The 15,519-nt window shown below is 52.0% G+C and overlaps 1 protein-coding gene across 1 annotated transcript in view; it reads left to right on the forward strand.

Moving 5' to 3' along the window:
- Nucleotides 1-1,454: 1,454 nt before the first annotated feature.
- The window catches only part of SMAD3 (SMAD family member 3), a 114,653-nt gene continuing 100,588 nt past the window's right edge, over nucleotides 1,455-15,519 (forward strand). The window contains exon 1 of the mRNA XM_032417803.1: nucleotides 1,455-1,794. Coding sequence (XP_032273694.1) covers nucleotides 1,589-1,794 — 206 coding nt within the window. The 5' untranslated portion in view covers nucleotides 1,455-1,588. The remainder of the gene's footprint in view (nucleotides 1,795-15,519) is intronic.

Here is a 15,519-nt window from a genome sequence, read left to right on the forward strand (position 1 = left end):
TGGGGTTTTCTTCCCACCAAGCCTAAGTTTGAATATAGAAACCTCCCGAGTACTCCCCCTCTGCCCCACTTTTTGCGAGTTCACAGCTTTGGAAACAAAGCTCTCTCCTAGTTTTGGGGGTGTCGAATTTCGGATTTTTTTGTACCATAAGATTGCAAACACTCAGTAATGTAATTTCCCCTCCCCCAAGATAAATTCTAAAGCGCCCCCATTCATTCCTTCAAGAACGCAACAGATGTCTTTGAGGCCCATTTTCTGTCAGGGACTTGATTCACAAGGCCCAAGGGACCCCTGGCTCCGGCTATTATCCAGGGAGCCTCTGGGATCTCCAAATCCCCTCTTCTGAGAGCCCCCCCCCCAATCCCAACTCTCTCCTTCGCACACAGGCTCGGGGCTCTCAGCCGGCGTGATCTCACCGATGAGAGAATAAAAAAACAATAAACAAAAAATCAACAACAACAAAAAAACCCCAGCTTCCGAGGCTCCGGCGCCGCCAAGGCCCCTGCCCGGGAACACCCCGCGCGCATCCAAGAGCGCGCCCCGACTTCCTGGGCCTCAGCGTTCCGCGCGCCCTTTCTGGGACCCGGGTGACCCCCAGGGGTGCACCGCCGGCCTCTGGCCGGACGGCGCTCGCTCGCTGCCAGTCTGGCCCTCTCCAGCCCGCCACTGCAACCGAGCTTCCTGAGTGTGGGTGCCGAGAGTGGACGCCACGGCGGGAGCCCGGCCCTCCCCTCTCGCTGCTCGGTTCCCACGACTTCCTCCCGGCGTCCGCCGGCCTCGAGGTCCGGGCCGCGCGGGGTCCTGCGCGCACCAGCCTGGGCCGCCGCCGGCCCGGGTCGCCCACGTGGGCCTGCTCTGCGCCGGGCGGGGGAAGGCCGGGCGCCCTCCCGGAGGCCGGGGGTGGGCAAGGCGCCCGGGGACGGAGGCGGCGGGGCGCGGGGGAGGAGGCGGGGAGCCCCGGCGGCGAGGGGGCGGTGACAGCGCTTGGAAAGGAGGCTGCACGCGGATTTGCATGAAACACAGACTGGGAGCGGGCGGGAGCGGCAGAGGGAGCGGGAGCGGGAGCGGGAGCGCGGCGCACGCCCCGGGCCGGCCCAGCGAGCGAGCGAGCGAGCCGGGAAGGAGGAGGGAAGCGGGGAGGCGAGGCTGCCGAGGCGGAGGGATCTGCGCATCAAAGCGAGCGAGGCGAGCAAAGTTTGGCTGGGGGTTGGACTTTCCTTCCTGGAGGCGGCACCCAAACAGCTACCCCGTGCGGAAACCCAAACTTTCTTCTGCCACTCTGAGTCTCGCGGCCGCCGCCTCCGCCCCGCGTTCGGGGCCTTCCCGACCCGGCGCCGCTGTCGTCCGCCCGCCCGCCTCCCCCCAACCTCCTCGCCGCCCTCCTTCCCGCCGCGGGAGCCGCTCGGGGCGCAGGGCCGCGCGCCGAGCCCCGCTGGCTGCAGCGCCGCGGCCCGGCCCGGAGCACGGGCAAGTTCGCCAGGAGTTGAGGCGAAGTTTGGGCGGCCGAGCTCTCCTCTGCGCCCCCGGCGCCCCGCCGCGTCCAGCCCCGCCGGGGGCGCCCCTCGCCGCCCGCGCGCCCTCCCCAGCCATGTCGTCCATCCTGCCCTTCACCCCCCCGATCGTGAAGCGCCTGCTGGGCTGGAAGAAGGGCGAGCAGAACGGGCAGGAGGAGAAGTGGTGCGAGAAGGCGGTGAAGAGTTTGGTCAAGAAGCTCAAGAAGACGGGGCAGCTGGACGAACTGGAGAAGGCCATCACCACGCAGAACGTCAACACCAAGTGCATCACCATCCCCAGGTGGGGGGCCCTAGCGATCCGGGGGGCGCGCCCGCCCAGCCCCCTGGCGCGGCGGGGCCGGCCGGGTGGGTTGGAGCGAGAGGGCTGATGTGTGTGTGTGTGTGTGTGTGTGTGTGTGCGCGCGCGCGCGCGCGCGCGTGTGTGTGTAAGGGGGGGCAAGTGGGAGCGCGGTCCGGAAGGGGCTGGGGGGGAACCCCAAACAAAACCTTCTCTGGATTTGCAAAGATTCAGAGCCTGGGGCTGCCACGGGGCACTCTCACTTCCAGACCTCACATTCATTTTTCACCTCCGGGAAAGGGGGGTGCTGCTGGAATTGGCCGCCCCCACTCCGGGGAGCTGCGGGCTAGAAGTTGAGGCCCGCTTTGTTCAGCTCCGCGGGCCGGAGCCCCTCCTCCGCCGCCGCCTCCCGCCCCCGCGGCCCGCGCTCGTGGAGGTGGTGGTGTCCCTCCCTTTCTTTCCTTCAGTCCTGTCCCCCCACTTCTTTCCTCCGCAACAGGAATGCAGTCCGTACAGCTGGGGCTGTGGGTGAGGAGCGGGAACCTCGTGATTGACAGATTCCTTCTTCGCTCTCTCTTTGCCTTCGGGATTAGCATTTTTACCGAGTATTTTTAGACTCGGTTGTGCCAGTCTCCCGCCCCCTCGGCACACACGCACTTTAGTTGCAGCGCAGTGCTTTCAAATGAGAGACAAGTGGCAGAGGTTAGGGTCTTCTCTTCTCCCCTTCCCCCCTTCCCCCGACGATTTTTTGCCTGGCTTTCAGCCTGAGCTTGCAGGCTGATGTAGGAGAGAGCGAGCTTGGAGCTGATCAGATAACAAAACGCACCCCAAAGTGGGCCTCGCATTCCTGCAGAGCCCTCCTTCCCAAAGCGCTTTGCCATCTGTCTGGACCTCCTTCCTCCTCCGCTTCGCGCTAGCTGGGTCAGGCGGGAGCTCACAGATGGCTGATAGAAGGGGTCAGTGACTTCTCTCCACTCCCCAGGGCCTTCTCTTAGTTTTGCTGCCCCTGGCTGGGAATTGGGGTGTGTGTGTGTGTGTTGGCGGGGGGACCCCTTAGCCTCCCGTCTCTCCCTCTGGGCCCCCTTTAAAGTCTGACTCTGCACCAAAGGGAGTATGTGGGCACACAGGGGTGGGATGTCCTTGGGGGTCCCAGGCTGCAGAGGAATGAGTAGAGGGTCTGCACGGCCTGAGCCCCAGAGAGATTGTCGGTTTTGCTGCAGGGCCAGGAGTGGACTGCATCCTTGGCCACCTGCTTGGGGCAGCTGTACGTGGCCTACCAGCCGTGTGAGGCAGGCACAAAGCAACATCTGTCCACAGGAACCCAGAACGGGCCTCCTCTGGAAATAAATGCCACATATGGTGGGAGTGCTGACTTAAAAAAGTAATGTATTTTTTTTAACTGGGTGGATCCAGTCAATAAAGGGGAGGGAAGGTGGTGTGTCGTCTGGGAAGTGCGCCCTGGGCGTGTGATCAGGAGCCAGAATTGACTTCAGAGGAGGTGGTATGATGTGATGGGGTCGTGAGCCTTGGATTCTGGGCCCAGCTCTGGTTCTGAATTCTTCTTTATTCCTTTGGTTGTGGGGGGGAGGGGTAGGGTGAATGAGTGTCATACTTCTCCCATCTGGGGAAGGGTGTGCAAAACGTGCCTTCTTACCTGTCTGGGTGCATTGAGGACAAGTGCTTTGTGCTTTGAAACAGAAAAAAAAAAAAAAAAAAGAAAGGCATCAGTTATAAAATGAGCAGCTGCATCAAGTATTTTATAGTTTACAGAGCACTTTCACATGGTTTTAATGCGATCAAGAAAGAAAGAAACTCCTGGAAAATAGATAAGGCTGTCAGACTGCAGATTTATCTCCTTTTTAAAGTTGAGAAAACTGGAGGAGGGAAGTGAAAAGGCTTGGCCTGGTGGACTTGGGACTCCACCACTTGTGCTCCTTTTTGTACTGCGCACTGCTCTCTACTTCGAAAGTTTTGAATGCATTCTTTGCTGAATGCTAGAGCACAGTTAGCTTGGGATGGGGGCAGCCGTGGATCTTTGTTCGTAAGGTTGCTGATGTTCTGTCTTTGGGTTGGTGACTGCTTGGAGGAGAGCCCTTGCTTTCTCTTGCCTTGGTAGGGGTTTGCCCTCTAGGGAAACTTAGCTGGGGCCTGCCTTTTCCTCTTCCAAAGTCCTCCACAGCTTGAGGCATAGGAACGCTTTGGACGTTTCTGAGAGTTCAAGCTAACTTGGCGTCTGGCCTTCCCATGACTCTGATAGGAATGGGGCATCCTCCACCTGCCTTGGCAAGGGCCGAATACGAAGGTAGATTTTGTTTTCAACCTTTTCTCAGGGAAGCCCAGTTGCTTGGGTGGATCCAGACAAAATGGATTTCCATCCCTGGATTTTGTGCCCACGCCTCTGGGTCACCTTGTCTCCCTTGGCAACGGCTGCCACTGTTTTGGTCGTGGGCAGGAAACTAAAGGCCACGTCTTGGGGAGGTGTCTAGCTGGCCTCCATGCTGGTGCTCTCAGGGTCTGCTAAGCCCCAAAGAGTGTGGTGGTGTTTGTCCAATTGTCTGCTCTCTCTACACTACCTTGTATAACGAGGGCTTTGGAAAGTTGACCAAGGGATGTTTAACCTAGTTATCCCATGGTGTGTGGGGGGCGGGGCACTGAGTGGTTAAAACTACCCTGGGGTTTCAGGAGACCTCAGTCTGGGGAGATGTGACAAGCGTGCTTTGGCCAGTACGTAATCGTGATCAGCAACAGCAACCTTTGGCAAGGACAGCCGTATCCTAGGGTCTTCCAGACTGCATGCTTGCGGGTGTTACGCCGGCTCTAACCTGTCTCAGTGATCAGGAGAGCTGGAGCGTTACAGGCTTACCAATACCAAGAATGTGAAAGAGACCTGTGCCAAGGAAGTGGTAAGAGCTTGATTTAGATACACCAGCAGAGAGGCTATCAGGATACTCTGAGGTCTGGCAGTCTGGGCAGAACTTAGACACGTTGTATAACAGCATCTTACGCGTCACCTGCCTGAGTATCTAAGTAAAGCAGCGGGCATCTTCCCGGCCGGTTGGTAAGCATGGAGCCCCAGCATTTACCGCGGAGAGGAAGAGAAGGTGCGGGCATGCTAGGTCAGTAATCAGGGGCCAGGCACACTTAAGAATGACTGCTCTGAAGGACACTGGTAACCTACGCTTCCAGCGACGGGCTCCATGCCTTGGCCCGGTTGTTGGGAGCTGGACCAAGCTTCCAGTCTGGTTGGTTTGGAAGGGAATTCGGGCTTTCTTGTGTCAACGTCCAGAGGAAAACGGGGAATTGAACCAGACGCCAGGTCTGACACATTCCATCTCCTCTTCCTTTGTGAATCTGTTCTTTGACCGTGGCCTCCTGCTGTTATAGCCACCTGGACTTCACCAGTCTCCTCTCACCCTCGGGAGAAAGGAAAAAGATCGTCATCGTGAAGGCTCCTTTCTCAGACGTCTGGGGGCAGACCTATTACGAGGGCTGCAGGAGTGGCTTCTTTTTAATACCCTCTTGACCTCCCTATCTCCTGTCCACCCACCTCTCTCGCTGCGGCTCAGAGCACCATTCTGGTGTAGCCCACGGAAAGTAAGTCCACTTCTGGCTGCCGGGGAGGTGGTCCATCCACTCCTTTCTCTGGTTAACCTTGATTAAGGGAGTTTCACACAGGGAGCTGGGAAGAGGAGGGACCCCGCAGACCCCGGTAGCTGACCGGGGGCTGGCTCCGAGCTCCGGCTGAACCTAAGAGCCACTTGATGTTCCTTTGACATTTGGAACCTTGGAACTTGCCGCTTGCGCCCGGGAGTTAAATGTTTAGGCCAATGCATGTTGCAGACAGCCCTTTGCTCACAGTTCCTGATCAGAGGTTACGGGGTTGGATCTTGTTGATTCATTGATAGTTCTTGGCCCCCTCCCAGGTCTGAGTCAATATTCCGGGCAATGGGAGAGGATGCAAAGGTAAATTTGAGATGGCTCCTGCCTGTGAGGAGCTTCCATTTCAGTAAGGGAAATATTGACAAGGCATTATCTGAGGGTCTAACTGCTATTTCTTTTTTATTCCGCGCCCCATCAGAAGAAAAATGAGTTCTAGCATGGAGTGATTTGAGGGTGGGGGTGGGGACTAAAATGTGTCTTTTAAATATTGTGGAAGTCATTGTTAGAAAACAAAATAATGGCAGCCATCTGGTTTCGCCAGAAAAAGCCCAGAATTCAAGTCCTGGATCTTGCCATTTTCATATCTGGATGGATTTAGGAGTTCCCTTTAATGTCTCAGAGCCTTCATGTCTGTACCTGCGAAATCAGGATGATAGAAGGCCTATGGAAATGTTTTGTAAACCAGGGAGTTTGACAGATATGTTATGTTTTTAGCCTTCTGTGTTTATCACTCATTCATAACTAAATTATTCACTCATTTGTTAAATATCTAGTACCATGAGCAAGGCAGGACACCGGTTCTCAAGGAGCTCCCTGTCCAGAGGGGGAGACGGACTTGGCCAAAGGTACAGGAAATGAGCTACAGCCGAGGGATGGACAAAGCACCCAGGGATATGGGGACAGACCGTTTAATTCTATGGGAGGGGGTGGGGAGAGGAGGGAGGGGTCAATGCAAGGATTTATTATCCAAAGGAAGTTTCTGGACTACAAACATGATCATGTGAACTTTTGGGTACGTGGTGATACCAGTCTACAAGAATGAGGATGTCTTTATCTTCTTCTGTCTTTTGCTAAACTGAGTACTGTTGTAAAAATGTTACTTCATGGCCTGCATGGAAGGGCCAGTGACCTGTGTGCGGTATTTACTCTGCTTACAACGTTCTGTCCTTGAAGTAAAAAGTAATTTAGTATTGCAAACTTGAAATTCAGGTTTCCTCCGTGGGAACAGTGACTTTAGATATATTAGCTCAGAATATAACAGAGTGTCAGTAAAAACTGGGTAACTTGTTGATGATTGTGGATACTTAGAATTTCAGCATTTTGGTGTGACCTAGCTTTCTGGGTCTCTGGTTAACACTTGGCTGAACTAAATCCTGTAAGCCTGAGTTTCTGCGTGGACATAAGAGCTTTGAATGATCTATTTTTAAAAAATCTTCGCCAGGATGTCAAGTCTCCAATGAACATTTTAATCATGGAAAAAAGTCAGCCAATACGTATGGTAGTCATTTAGTCCTGATGAGAAATGCAAGAAGCTGATGAAATGGAGAGAATGTGGCTCAAGCTTATCACATCAGGAATCCAATTAAAATGAGTTTTTGAAAAATAAATATTGGTTTAATAATGTAAACTTGTAATTGCTGTATTATTTTAATGGAAATAAAATTAACATGATTTAATGGACTGAGCGACCATTAATTTTCACTTGTTAATTTATTAGGGGATTTTAATGCCACGTAATGCACAATACAGCCATTGTTCTGCGTGAGCTCCTTTATGAAAGAAATAGGACCAAGGAGCGCTGGCTTTAAAAATTGAAATCAGACTTCATTCCCACTACCTTATTCTCCCGTCTTTTTTATCCACTTCTCCCCCAGCCTCCTATGCGTGCTGTTAAGTTCTCTGAAATGGGTTGCAGCTTTCTCAATCAACAAGGCTAATGATTAGTCCTAATTAACTTTTGTTCTTCTCTGCGTTGAGGTATTGAACTATTAAAAAAAAAAAGAGAGAATAACTCTACCCCCTTCCCCAAATCCACATCTGATAGTATTAGTTGGCTGGGAGGAGAAGCACCCAGGAAGGTTGCTCCCGAAGGCAGCCTGGGCCTGGGAGGTTTTCCCACCTTGTGCAGACAGGAATGGCTTGTGCTGTGTTGGATGGCACCAGCTCCTCCCCCAGAGAGGGCGGGGACTCATCCAGTGACCACTGAGAGGTTCCTGGCCATGGAGCCTTCAATGTCTCCACCTTCAAGCACAGTGGTCGCTGGAAACAGTTGGAAATGGCCATACGAAGCCCACCCCGCTGAAATTTGGTTTCTCATTTTCCTCTATGCCAAGTTTTAGAACAAAGATCCCCAGAGGACTCATCCCGTTCATTTTTCTGCTTTCCTGCATTGTCCCTACCTGGAGCCAAACCCCGTGCTAGGTGGCAGGGGTGACATAGTGAAGAAGACAGGCACCATTCCTACCCTCTGGTAGCTTCTAGTCTGCCGGCTGCCAACATGGGTTCTTTGCATTTGTAATAACGCCCTAGGTGTTCTCCCTAGTGAATTTGTAAATGCCGTTTTCTTAATGCTAGAGAGCCGAATCCCTCAAGCTCTACAGTTTACTGATTCCCGACAAGGGTAATTTGCGTGTGTGTGCGTGAGTGTGTAACATTACTCTTTGTTTTGATTTAATTAACGGTTTTAGAAATAACAAATCTGTGGTACAAGTCACACTATCCGCTGGTGATTATCCGAGGCCCCTGCTGTAAACTGGAGCCTGCCGCAGCGGCATACTGCTGTTTTGACAGAGAGACCCAGTTGAAAATGAAAACACAGTAGAAGCCTATTAATTAAGAAGTTTGGCTAATTCTGGACTAGGCTAAAGTTTGTTTAGCAGGCTTTTTCTCCCCATAAATGCTGTCAAAGAAAAATTCGTTATAAACAGGGCTTTGGGGGGTCATTTTGGAGGCAGGAGTCAGCAGACCTGGGTTAGGTTCTAGACTTAGCTCTGTTTCGGATTGGCTGGGTGACCTGGGGCAAATTGCTTAACATCTCTAGGCCTCAGATGTTCTCAGTTCACAGGTGAGCTAAGCCTTATTGGAGGGCCTTTCTAACACTAACGTGGTTTTCATGCAAACATTTCAGGAGCTCCCATTTGCATGCATTCCGTTGAATAATATATCACAGGTCTTTCTTAATTATTAATATCCTGAGAGCCTGTCAGTCTCGTGCCAAATAATTTATACAAATGAAAGTAATAAAACTATAATCCAGTCTCAATTTTGATTATGTTGCCCTTCTCTGCTCCCTGCCTCTCCCTTAACCCTGTGAGTCTAAATCCCTGAAATTTAACTACCAAGGAATATAAAAATGACTGAATTCGAGGATAAAGACATGAAGGCTGTGTGTCTTAAGATGCAGCAATTTTTCTTCTTTTGTTGCTATTTTTGGCCATTCTCAGAGCAGGAAGTTTACTTACACTAATGACCACAGACGCCTAAAAATGGCGAAATGTTAAGAGGTAGGCATTATAAAGGATACCTGTGGAAAATGTTTGCTCATATGTCAGAGCTTACCCAGGAAGCCTCCTTTATTTATTTTCAAGCATCTATATAAAGAAAGGCTATACTTGATTTTGAAAGCATTGTGCCTTTTGTTAGGCAGCGTGGAGGTTACAAGTTGAAACCCCAGCTAGGGAATGAAAAGTGAGTTTCCCCCGAAAAAGTACTTTTTCTGTATCCCCTGGCCCTCCATGCTGACATCAGGCAACTTTTTCTCCTACTGCTTTGCTCACAGTTGAGGATGAGAGTACTGTTTAAGATACCTTTGAAACCTCCAGAGCTATAAATCTGGTCGCTTTTGCTGTTCCTTGTTGCATCACCGATTGCCAAGCCAAGTTGTAGCTCTGAGGTGTCATTTTTTTTTTTTTTCTTTTAGACTGGACTCTTGAAAATAGTGATGCTTTTTGGGTGTGTGTTTTTTAAAGGTCTGTTTTTACGCTGTCACAGCTCAAAAATGCCAAAAGGCATTTTTTCCTTAAAAAATCACCTCTGGGCTAGGCCCAACTGTGGAGTAATGGATCCAGAAAAGACTTTCTGAGTAGTTACAAGTGGCTGAAAGCAGGCCCTGACAATGGAAATTGGGTTTTTCCTTTTGCTTCAAATCTTTCCCATTGAAAAGTCTCTCTGACCTGTGTTGAATTCAGACTCAAGGTGAGCCTTATTTCTCTGTGTGCATGGGAGGACAGGGTGAGTTAGTTTCTCCTGCTATCCCTTTAAATTTTGCACATAGCCATTTATCTCTAACCAAACAGATTCTTAAAATATTACCTGGGGAGCAGGGGTGGGGGTGTGGGTGGACAGGAAAAGCATGGTAATGAAGAAAGAGCAAAGGGCACTGGAGTGTGACGAGCCTGGGTCTGAGTCTGCCAGTTGCTGGCTCTGTGGCAACCTTGGGTACATTTGCTTCAATTTATTGAACCCGTTTCCTTATCTGTAAAATGGGGATGGGACCGCCGTAAATCAACCAAAATGAGATGAGACATCAAGCCCTTGGCCCATATTTGCAGCTCACGGCCCATAGTAGGTGCTCAGTAAACACTCATCTTTCCCTTTCAAGGGGGATATTTGACAGATAGTGTCAGTTGATTCCAGCAGGGGACCGCCCCACCCTTGCTCTCAGAGCTCACCATTTGGAGAACCTCAGTTTACATAGTAACAGAGTCCACCTCCAGCACGTAGCAAGGGCACCTAAGCATGCCACTTGTTGGTTGAGGGCTAGGCGAGCCACTGGAAGAGAAACAATTCATATTCTTGGATGGTTCTGCCCTCCCCCGCCCCTACTTTATTGTCATTTAAAAAATTGTTTGGCTGACTAAAAATAATAGTATTGAAAACAAACTTTGATGAATCAGTGCTCCTGGGGCAGGGGATGGACAGGCCCCTGAAGAAGAAACATGGTGACTCATGCCCTTGTCACCGATAGCCTGCCCGTAAGTGTGTGGAAGTGCATGATGTTTATTGTTGCTGGTGTTTTTTTGAGACCTGGTTGGAAAGCAGTTCCGGTCCCAAGTTCTGGTCCCAAGTTCCGGTCCCTCACCAGTTGGCTTGGTGGTCAAGTAAGGATGGTCAGCACTAGCTGACCATGGCTCCGAAATGACCTAGACGCGGGCGGTGGTACCCTTGACTGCCCCTAGGTGTGCACAAGAGAGGACTCATGCCTACAGGGCCGGGCTTTGGCCCTCCTTCCGGGTGCGCTCTTTCTCATGTGGCAGAGCTGTAGGGCCAACAGGGTGGCCCATCTAGAGCCTGCATCTCCTCCTTCCAGGCTGTGCTTTGGGTCCTGACCCTTCAGTTCCCTGCCCCGGTGGTCTCAAGACTGTTTCCAAGTCCTGTGTGGGCCTCTCCTAGATCCATCTGCCCAAGGAAGGGCATACTGCCTCGGCCATGGATGCGTGTGCACCCGTGGGCCTAAGGTTCTGACAAGGCGTGCAGGGCAGGGGGTTGGAGGAGTCGGATGGAATTCACGTTTGTGGTATCTGTATGGGTGTGCATGAAGCCCCTCTGAGTGTGTGTGATGGTGCCAGGGGGTAGGCTGCCATTTGGGCCCGGTTTTCCCTGAATGTCCGAATTCCACTGTGAAACCAAGGGGTCAGGGAACTCTAAATGCAAAGCTGGCCTTCCAAGGTTGTCAAGGTGGGAGGATAGAATATATTCTATTTATCAGTTTGTTACCTTGATTTCTATCTTTCGAATATGACATATGGCATGTGGGCCTTTGCATGTCCTCTGCTTGGCACCCACCAGTGGTGAAGCAGGCCTGTTTCTAGCACCTTCTCTGTGTTGTGGAGCCATGACTGAGACCCAGCCTAGGTGGTACCACTGTATGGACAAGACTCTAGGGATTCCCTTCACCTTGAACCTGGATCGGAGTGGATTACAGATCAGGGAGAAGGCAACACATATGGTAGTTGCCTGTCTCAGAAGTGAGTGGAGCAGAGAGCGGGACGCCGGCTGGTGCATTTATTTGTGATGCATTTACTGGGCACTGACGTTGTGTTGGGCCTCAGGGGATATGGAGACGTAGAGGTGAGGTCCTATCTCTGAGCTGCATAGAGGCAGAAAGGGTCCCACGAACCACAGTTATGGTGGGCTTGTGGGACAGACACTCCAGTAAAGGTCACACAAGTGTTGATTTGGGAGCCCCGAGGAAGAGCAGCTCTCTTTTTGGGGATAAGGTAGGAGGCTTCCCAGAGGAGGTGGTACTCCAGCAGGACCTCGATGGATGGATAGAGCATGCGCATGTGGCAAAGGCTGCGGGGCTCACTGGCCAGAGGGAGTGCGGAAGGATATTTCGGAGTGGCTTGGCAGTGGAGGGGGGTGTGGCCAGGCCGTGGAGGGGTGTGTGGCCAGGCCGTGGAGGGGGGGTGTGGCCAGAGAGTGAAGGCTTCCGTAGGCCAGGCTTGGCGTTTGGACCTTGCTCTTTGAGCACCTCGGGGGTTTTCAAGTAGGGGCCAAAGCCACCGCTGTATTGGGACTTCATTTCCTCCCCCACCCGACAGCCAGTAACAGCAGCTTTTCTGCCTGAGTTATCCAGGTCAGAGTCATAATCCCTTACACCACCATGTGGACAGCTTTAGGCTATGTCTGGGCCGGGGTGAAAATAGTGTTTTGTTCCCCGTCAGGAGAGAAGACTAGCTCTTCAGCCAGGAGGGTTCTGGGAGCCCAAGTGTTCAGGTAATTAGCTGGTGAGTCATGGCCACCTCTTGCCATGTATTCCTTGGGAAAGTGAGCCGAGTGGTGCCTGGTCCCTTCAAGCAAAGGCCTCGAGACCAGATCTCCACGTCCCCCTTGGCTTCGCCTGTGGCCGGCACACCGCCTTACGTGGAATGTCCCTGGACAGGGTTCTTTCATTTCTTCCTTGATGACCTGACCACACTGCAGTCAGCAAGCATGCCTCCGTTCACTCCTGCAGACTCACAGAATGCTGTCTAAGTGTCTTAAAAAAACAGATTATATTCCCTAATAAGAGAGCAACATCATTTACTTAAGTCAGTGTTGTTCATTTCTTTTCTTTTTTTAAAGTTTATTTATGCTTCTTAGTCATCTCTGCATCCAGCGTGGGGCTCGGACTCACAACCCCAAGATCGAGAGTCGCAGGCTCTTCCGACTGAGCCAGCCAGGTGCCCCAGTGTTGCTCATGTCTGTTAGCCCTGAGAGCAAGCAGAAAGCACGCTGACCATTTAGAGATTGGGTACAACTTACCGTATCTGGTTAGAGTCAGCTTTCTGTTGGTGTTGTCAATGGAAACTGACAGGTTTTCAGAAGATAAAGTTTCGTGTCCATGGACTGCTACGGTTATGGACCATTTTTGAAAATGCCCATAGAGCCCTGCTTCTGAAGGGACAGCATACGACAGTGGAGAGCCTGGGTTTATGTTCAGGAGATGCACATTCAAACTCCTGCTCCTGCACTCACTGCTTTGGTAATGCGGACACATCACCTCGCTTCTTTGAGCCTCCTTTCTTTATCAGTAAAATGGGAACAATAAGACCTTCCTCGGTAGGATTATTGACGTTATTTATGTGAATGAGCTATGCATTCAAAGCACTTGCAGACTGGAAAATATTAGTGTCACTTCCTATTTCTTTATGAAGCTCAGCTCTGTCATATTGCTAAAGATGCTTTCTGACAGAGACCGACTGAGGCTTGCAAGCTCACACCCAGGTTTTCACAAAGGCCTTAGAGAAAAATCACAGAGGATGTGCACAATTCAATTGGAGTATGCACTCAGAGCGTGCATGCTCTGGGGCCTGGTGCCAGAAGCTTCAGTGAGCTGATGCTCTGGGCCTTGCCTGAGGATTTGACTCAGCTGTGTTGACCTGGGGCTAGTCACCTGAGCCCTCTCACCTGGGGGTGGGACAGCATGAACTGAGTGCTGACAGTATGCCAGACGCTAGCATGGGCCACCGATCAACTGGTTGGTCTTCTTTCCCCATTTGCAGTACTCAGAGAAGGATGGGTTACTCACGATCACAGAGGAGGGGTCTGAGGCTTTGAGGGGTCAGTGGCAGAGCAGGAATCTGAGCTCAGATACCTGGTTCCTGACCCTGGCTGTCTGCCCCCCCTCCCCGGCTCCCCAAGAAGGGGCTAGCATTCTTACCATTTTCAGCCTCGTAAGCAGGTCCAGGTGATTGCCTAGGTAAGTTGCTTTAGGTCTCGTGATAAGAGATGGAGCTGGATTTGCCTCAGAAGCTCTAGCCTTTCTAGAATCCAGGGTGACGATAGAATTTATTGAACAAACCAGGACACTTCTAAGAGTGAAAAGGGGCGGTGCTGTTATTAATTAGGGCCAGAAAGTGATCATAAGGCTGGACTGTCCAGCCAAACCTGGGTAAATAGGCAGCCTGAGCTGCCCTTGCCTCTGTGGCAGCCGTTACGCCACCTGCCAAGGGAACTGGGAGCATTAGGTCAGCCAGTTCATACAGTACTGCTAAAGGGTAAGGGACTGTCTGAGTTACTGCGAGTCCAGGTGCAGTGACTTTGCCTGAGGTCATTTAGCAAGTTGGCAACATAATATTTGAAAACGGGATGAGGCCTTAGAAATAATCACAGTGAAGTTAGCACTAGAGCTTCCTTAAGAGCTGGAGTTAGGGAATGTTGGGCTCTGCTGATGGCTACTCTGGAGGGAAGGGGACAGAGGGCGGAGGTGGGGGTGGCAGCGGGGAGACCGTAAGGCATTCACCTGGCTCTAGAATGTCTGCATCCTCTATAGGCCGTGTCCCTTCAAAGCCCAGGAGAGGCCCTCAGGCCCAGTGCAACTGAGATGATATTTAATGGCCAGGAGCAGAGACTTCTCCTGGAAGCTGACCTCTCCCGCTCCTCTGTTCCCATTTTAGAGGCCTTGAGGATCCCACTGGCCGGTGGCTGGTGCAAGTTTAGTGGATAATCCTTCTGCTGAAGAATTTTGGAAGGCATTGAGGAAGGAATTAAAAATAACAGCAAGCATGCCTTTTCTTTCTCTTTGATTGTGGTCAATGCATGGAATGTGCCAGGGCCTGTGTGGGGCACGTGGCCCCAAATAACCCCTCTGGCCAGTGGAGTTCTGTAGAGAACATGGAAGGGCTATGAGCCATTCCACTGCCGCTTTGTGTTCCCAGGATTTGTTCCTGTGATCCGCTCTTGCCCCAGATAACTTGTTGGAAGTCTGGAGATGGACTTGAGGAGTCCTCTCTGTTCTCCAAGCAAACGGCTGTTGTAGGGGAGGCCCTGTCTGAGGAGCTCCAAGGAGAGCCGCTGGAGTGACAGAGAGGAGCGGTCCCAGGCTGAGAAAAGGGAAGTGTAAATTCAAGCCAAACTTGGCGGCACTTTCTTGGAGAACTTGAGCTGATGCTGTGGAGCTCTGCTCGTCATCCTTTGTGGCTACGCCGTGTCTTATAAATAGAACAAGATGCGTTCTCCCCCCCTCCCCCCCTTTCTCTACCCCACAGACACAAGGAGGCATGTGTGTGGGTGAGTATGGGCAGGGAGTATTAATTATTTATGTTCCGGTTCTTCGGAGACGCATCGTGGGAACCGGGCCCTGGGCTCCATGGAGACGACCAGGCCATCTCGTGGGTAAGGCTGGAATCTGTTGCCAGCATTCCTGACCATCCCACCCTCTCGTCCGTAGCAGAGGCCCTTGGCCTTTCCTGCCTGTTGCTGCCCTAAAGCCAGTGGGTTCTTCCCTCTCTGGTCCATCCCATAGCCTGCATTCTGTATCCGGGCCAGCCTCACTGCATTAGGATACTTTGGGCTGTAAGTCACCTGAAACCCAACTGACACCTTCAACAGTGTGGAGGTGTATTCTCTTTACGAGGTTTGGGGGCAGGGAGGTTTCAGGCATCAGTAAGGACTTGAGAGCCTTCCATCTTTCGGCTCTGCCATCTTCAGCCGGAGGGTTTCTACCTTCAAGCTCCACCCCTCTAGGTCCAGTGATGACCACAGCTGCTCCAGACACTACCCTCCTTACACATCCAGGGGGCAGAAAAGGCTGCTTCTCCTTGGTGGGGAAGGGGTGGAGGTGGGGGGGGGGTCTCTCCAGGAAGA

Source organism: Phoca vitulina, unplaced genomic scaffold (assembly GCF_004348235.1).
Source record: "Phoca vitulina isolate PV1807 unplaced genomic scaffold, GSC_HSeal_1.0 scaffold20, whole genome shotgun sequence".
Taxonomy (NCBI): Eukaryota; Metazoa; Chordata; class Mammalia; order Carnivora; family Phocidae; genus Phoca; species Phoca vitulina.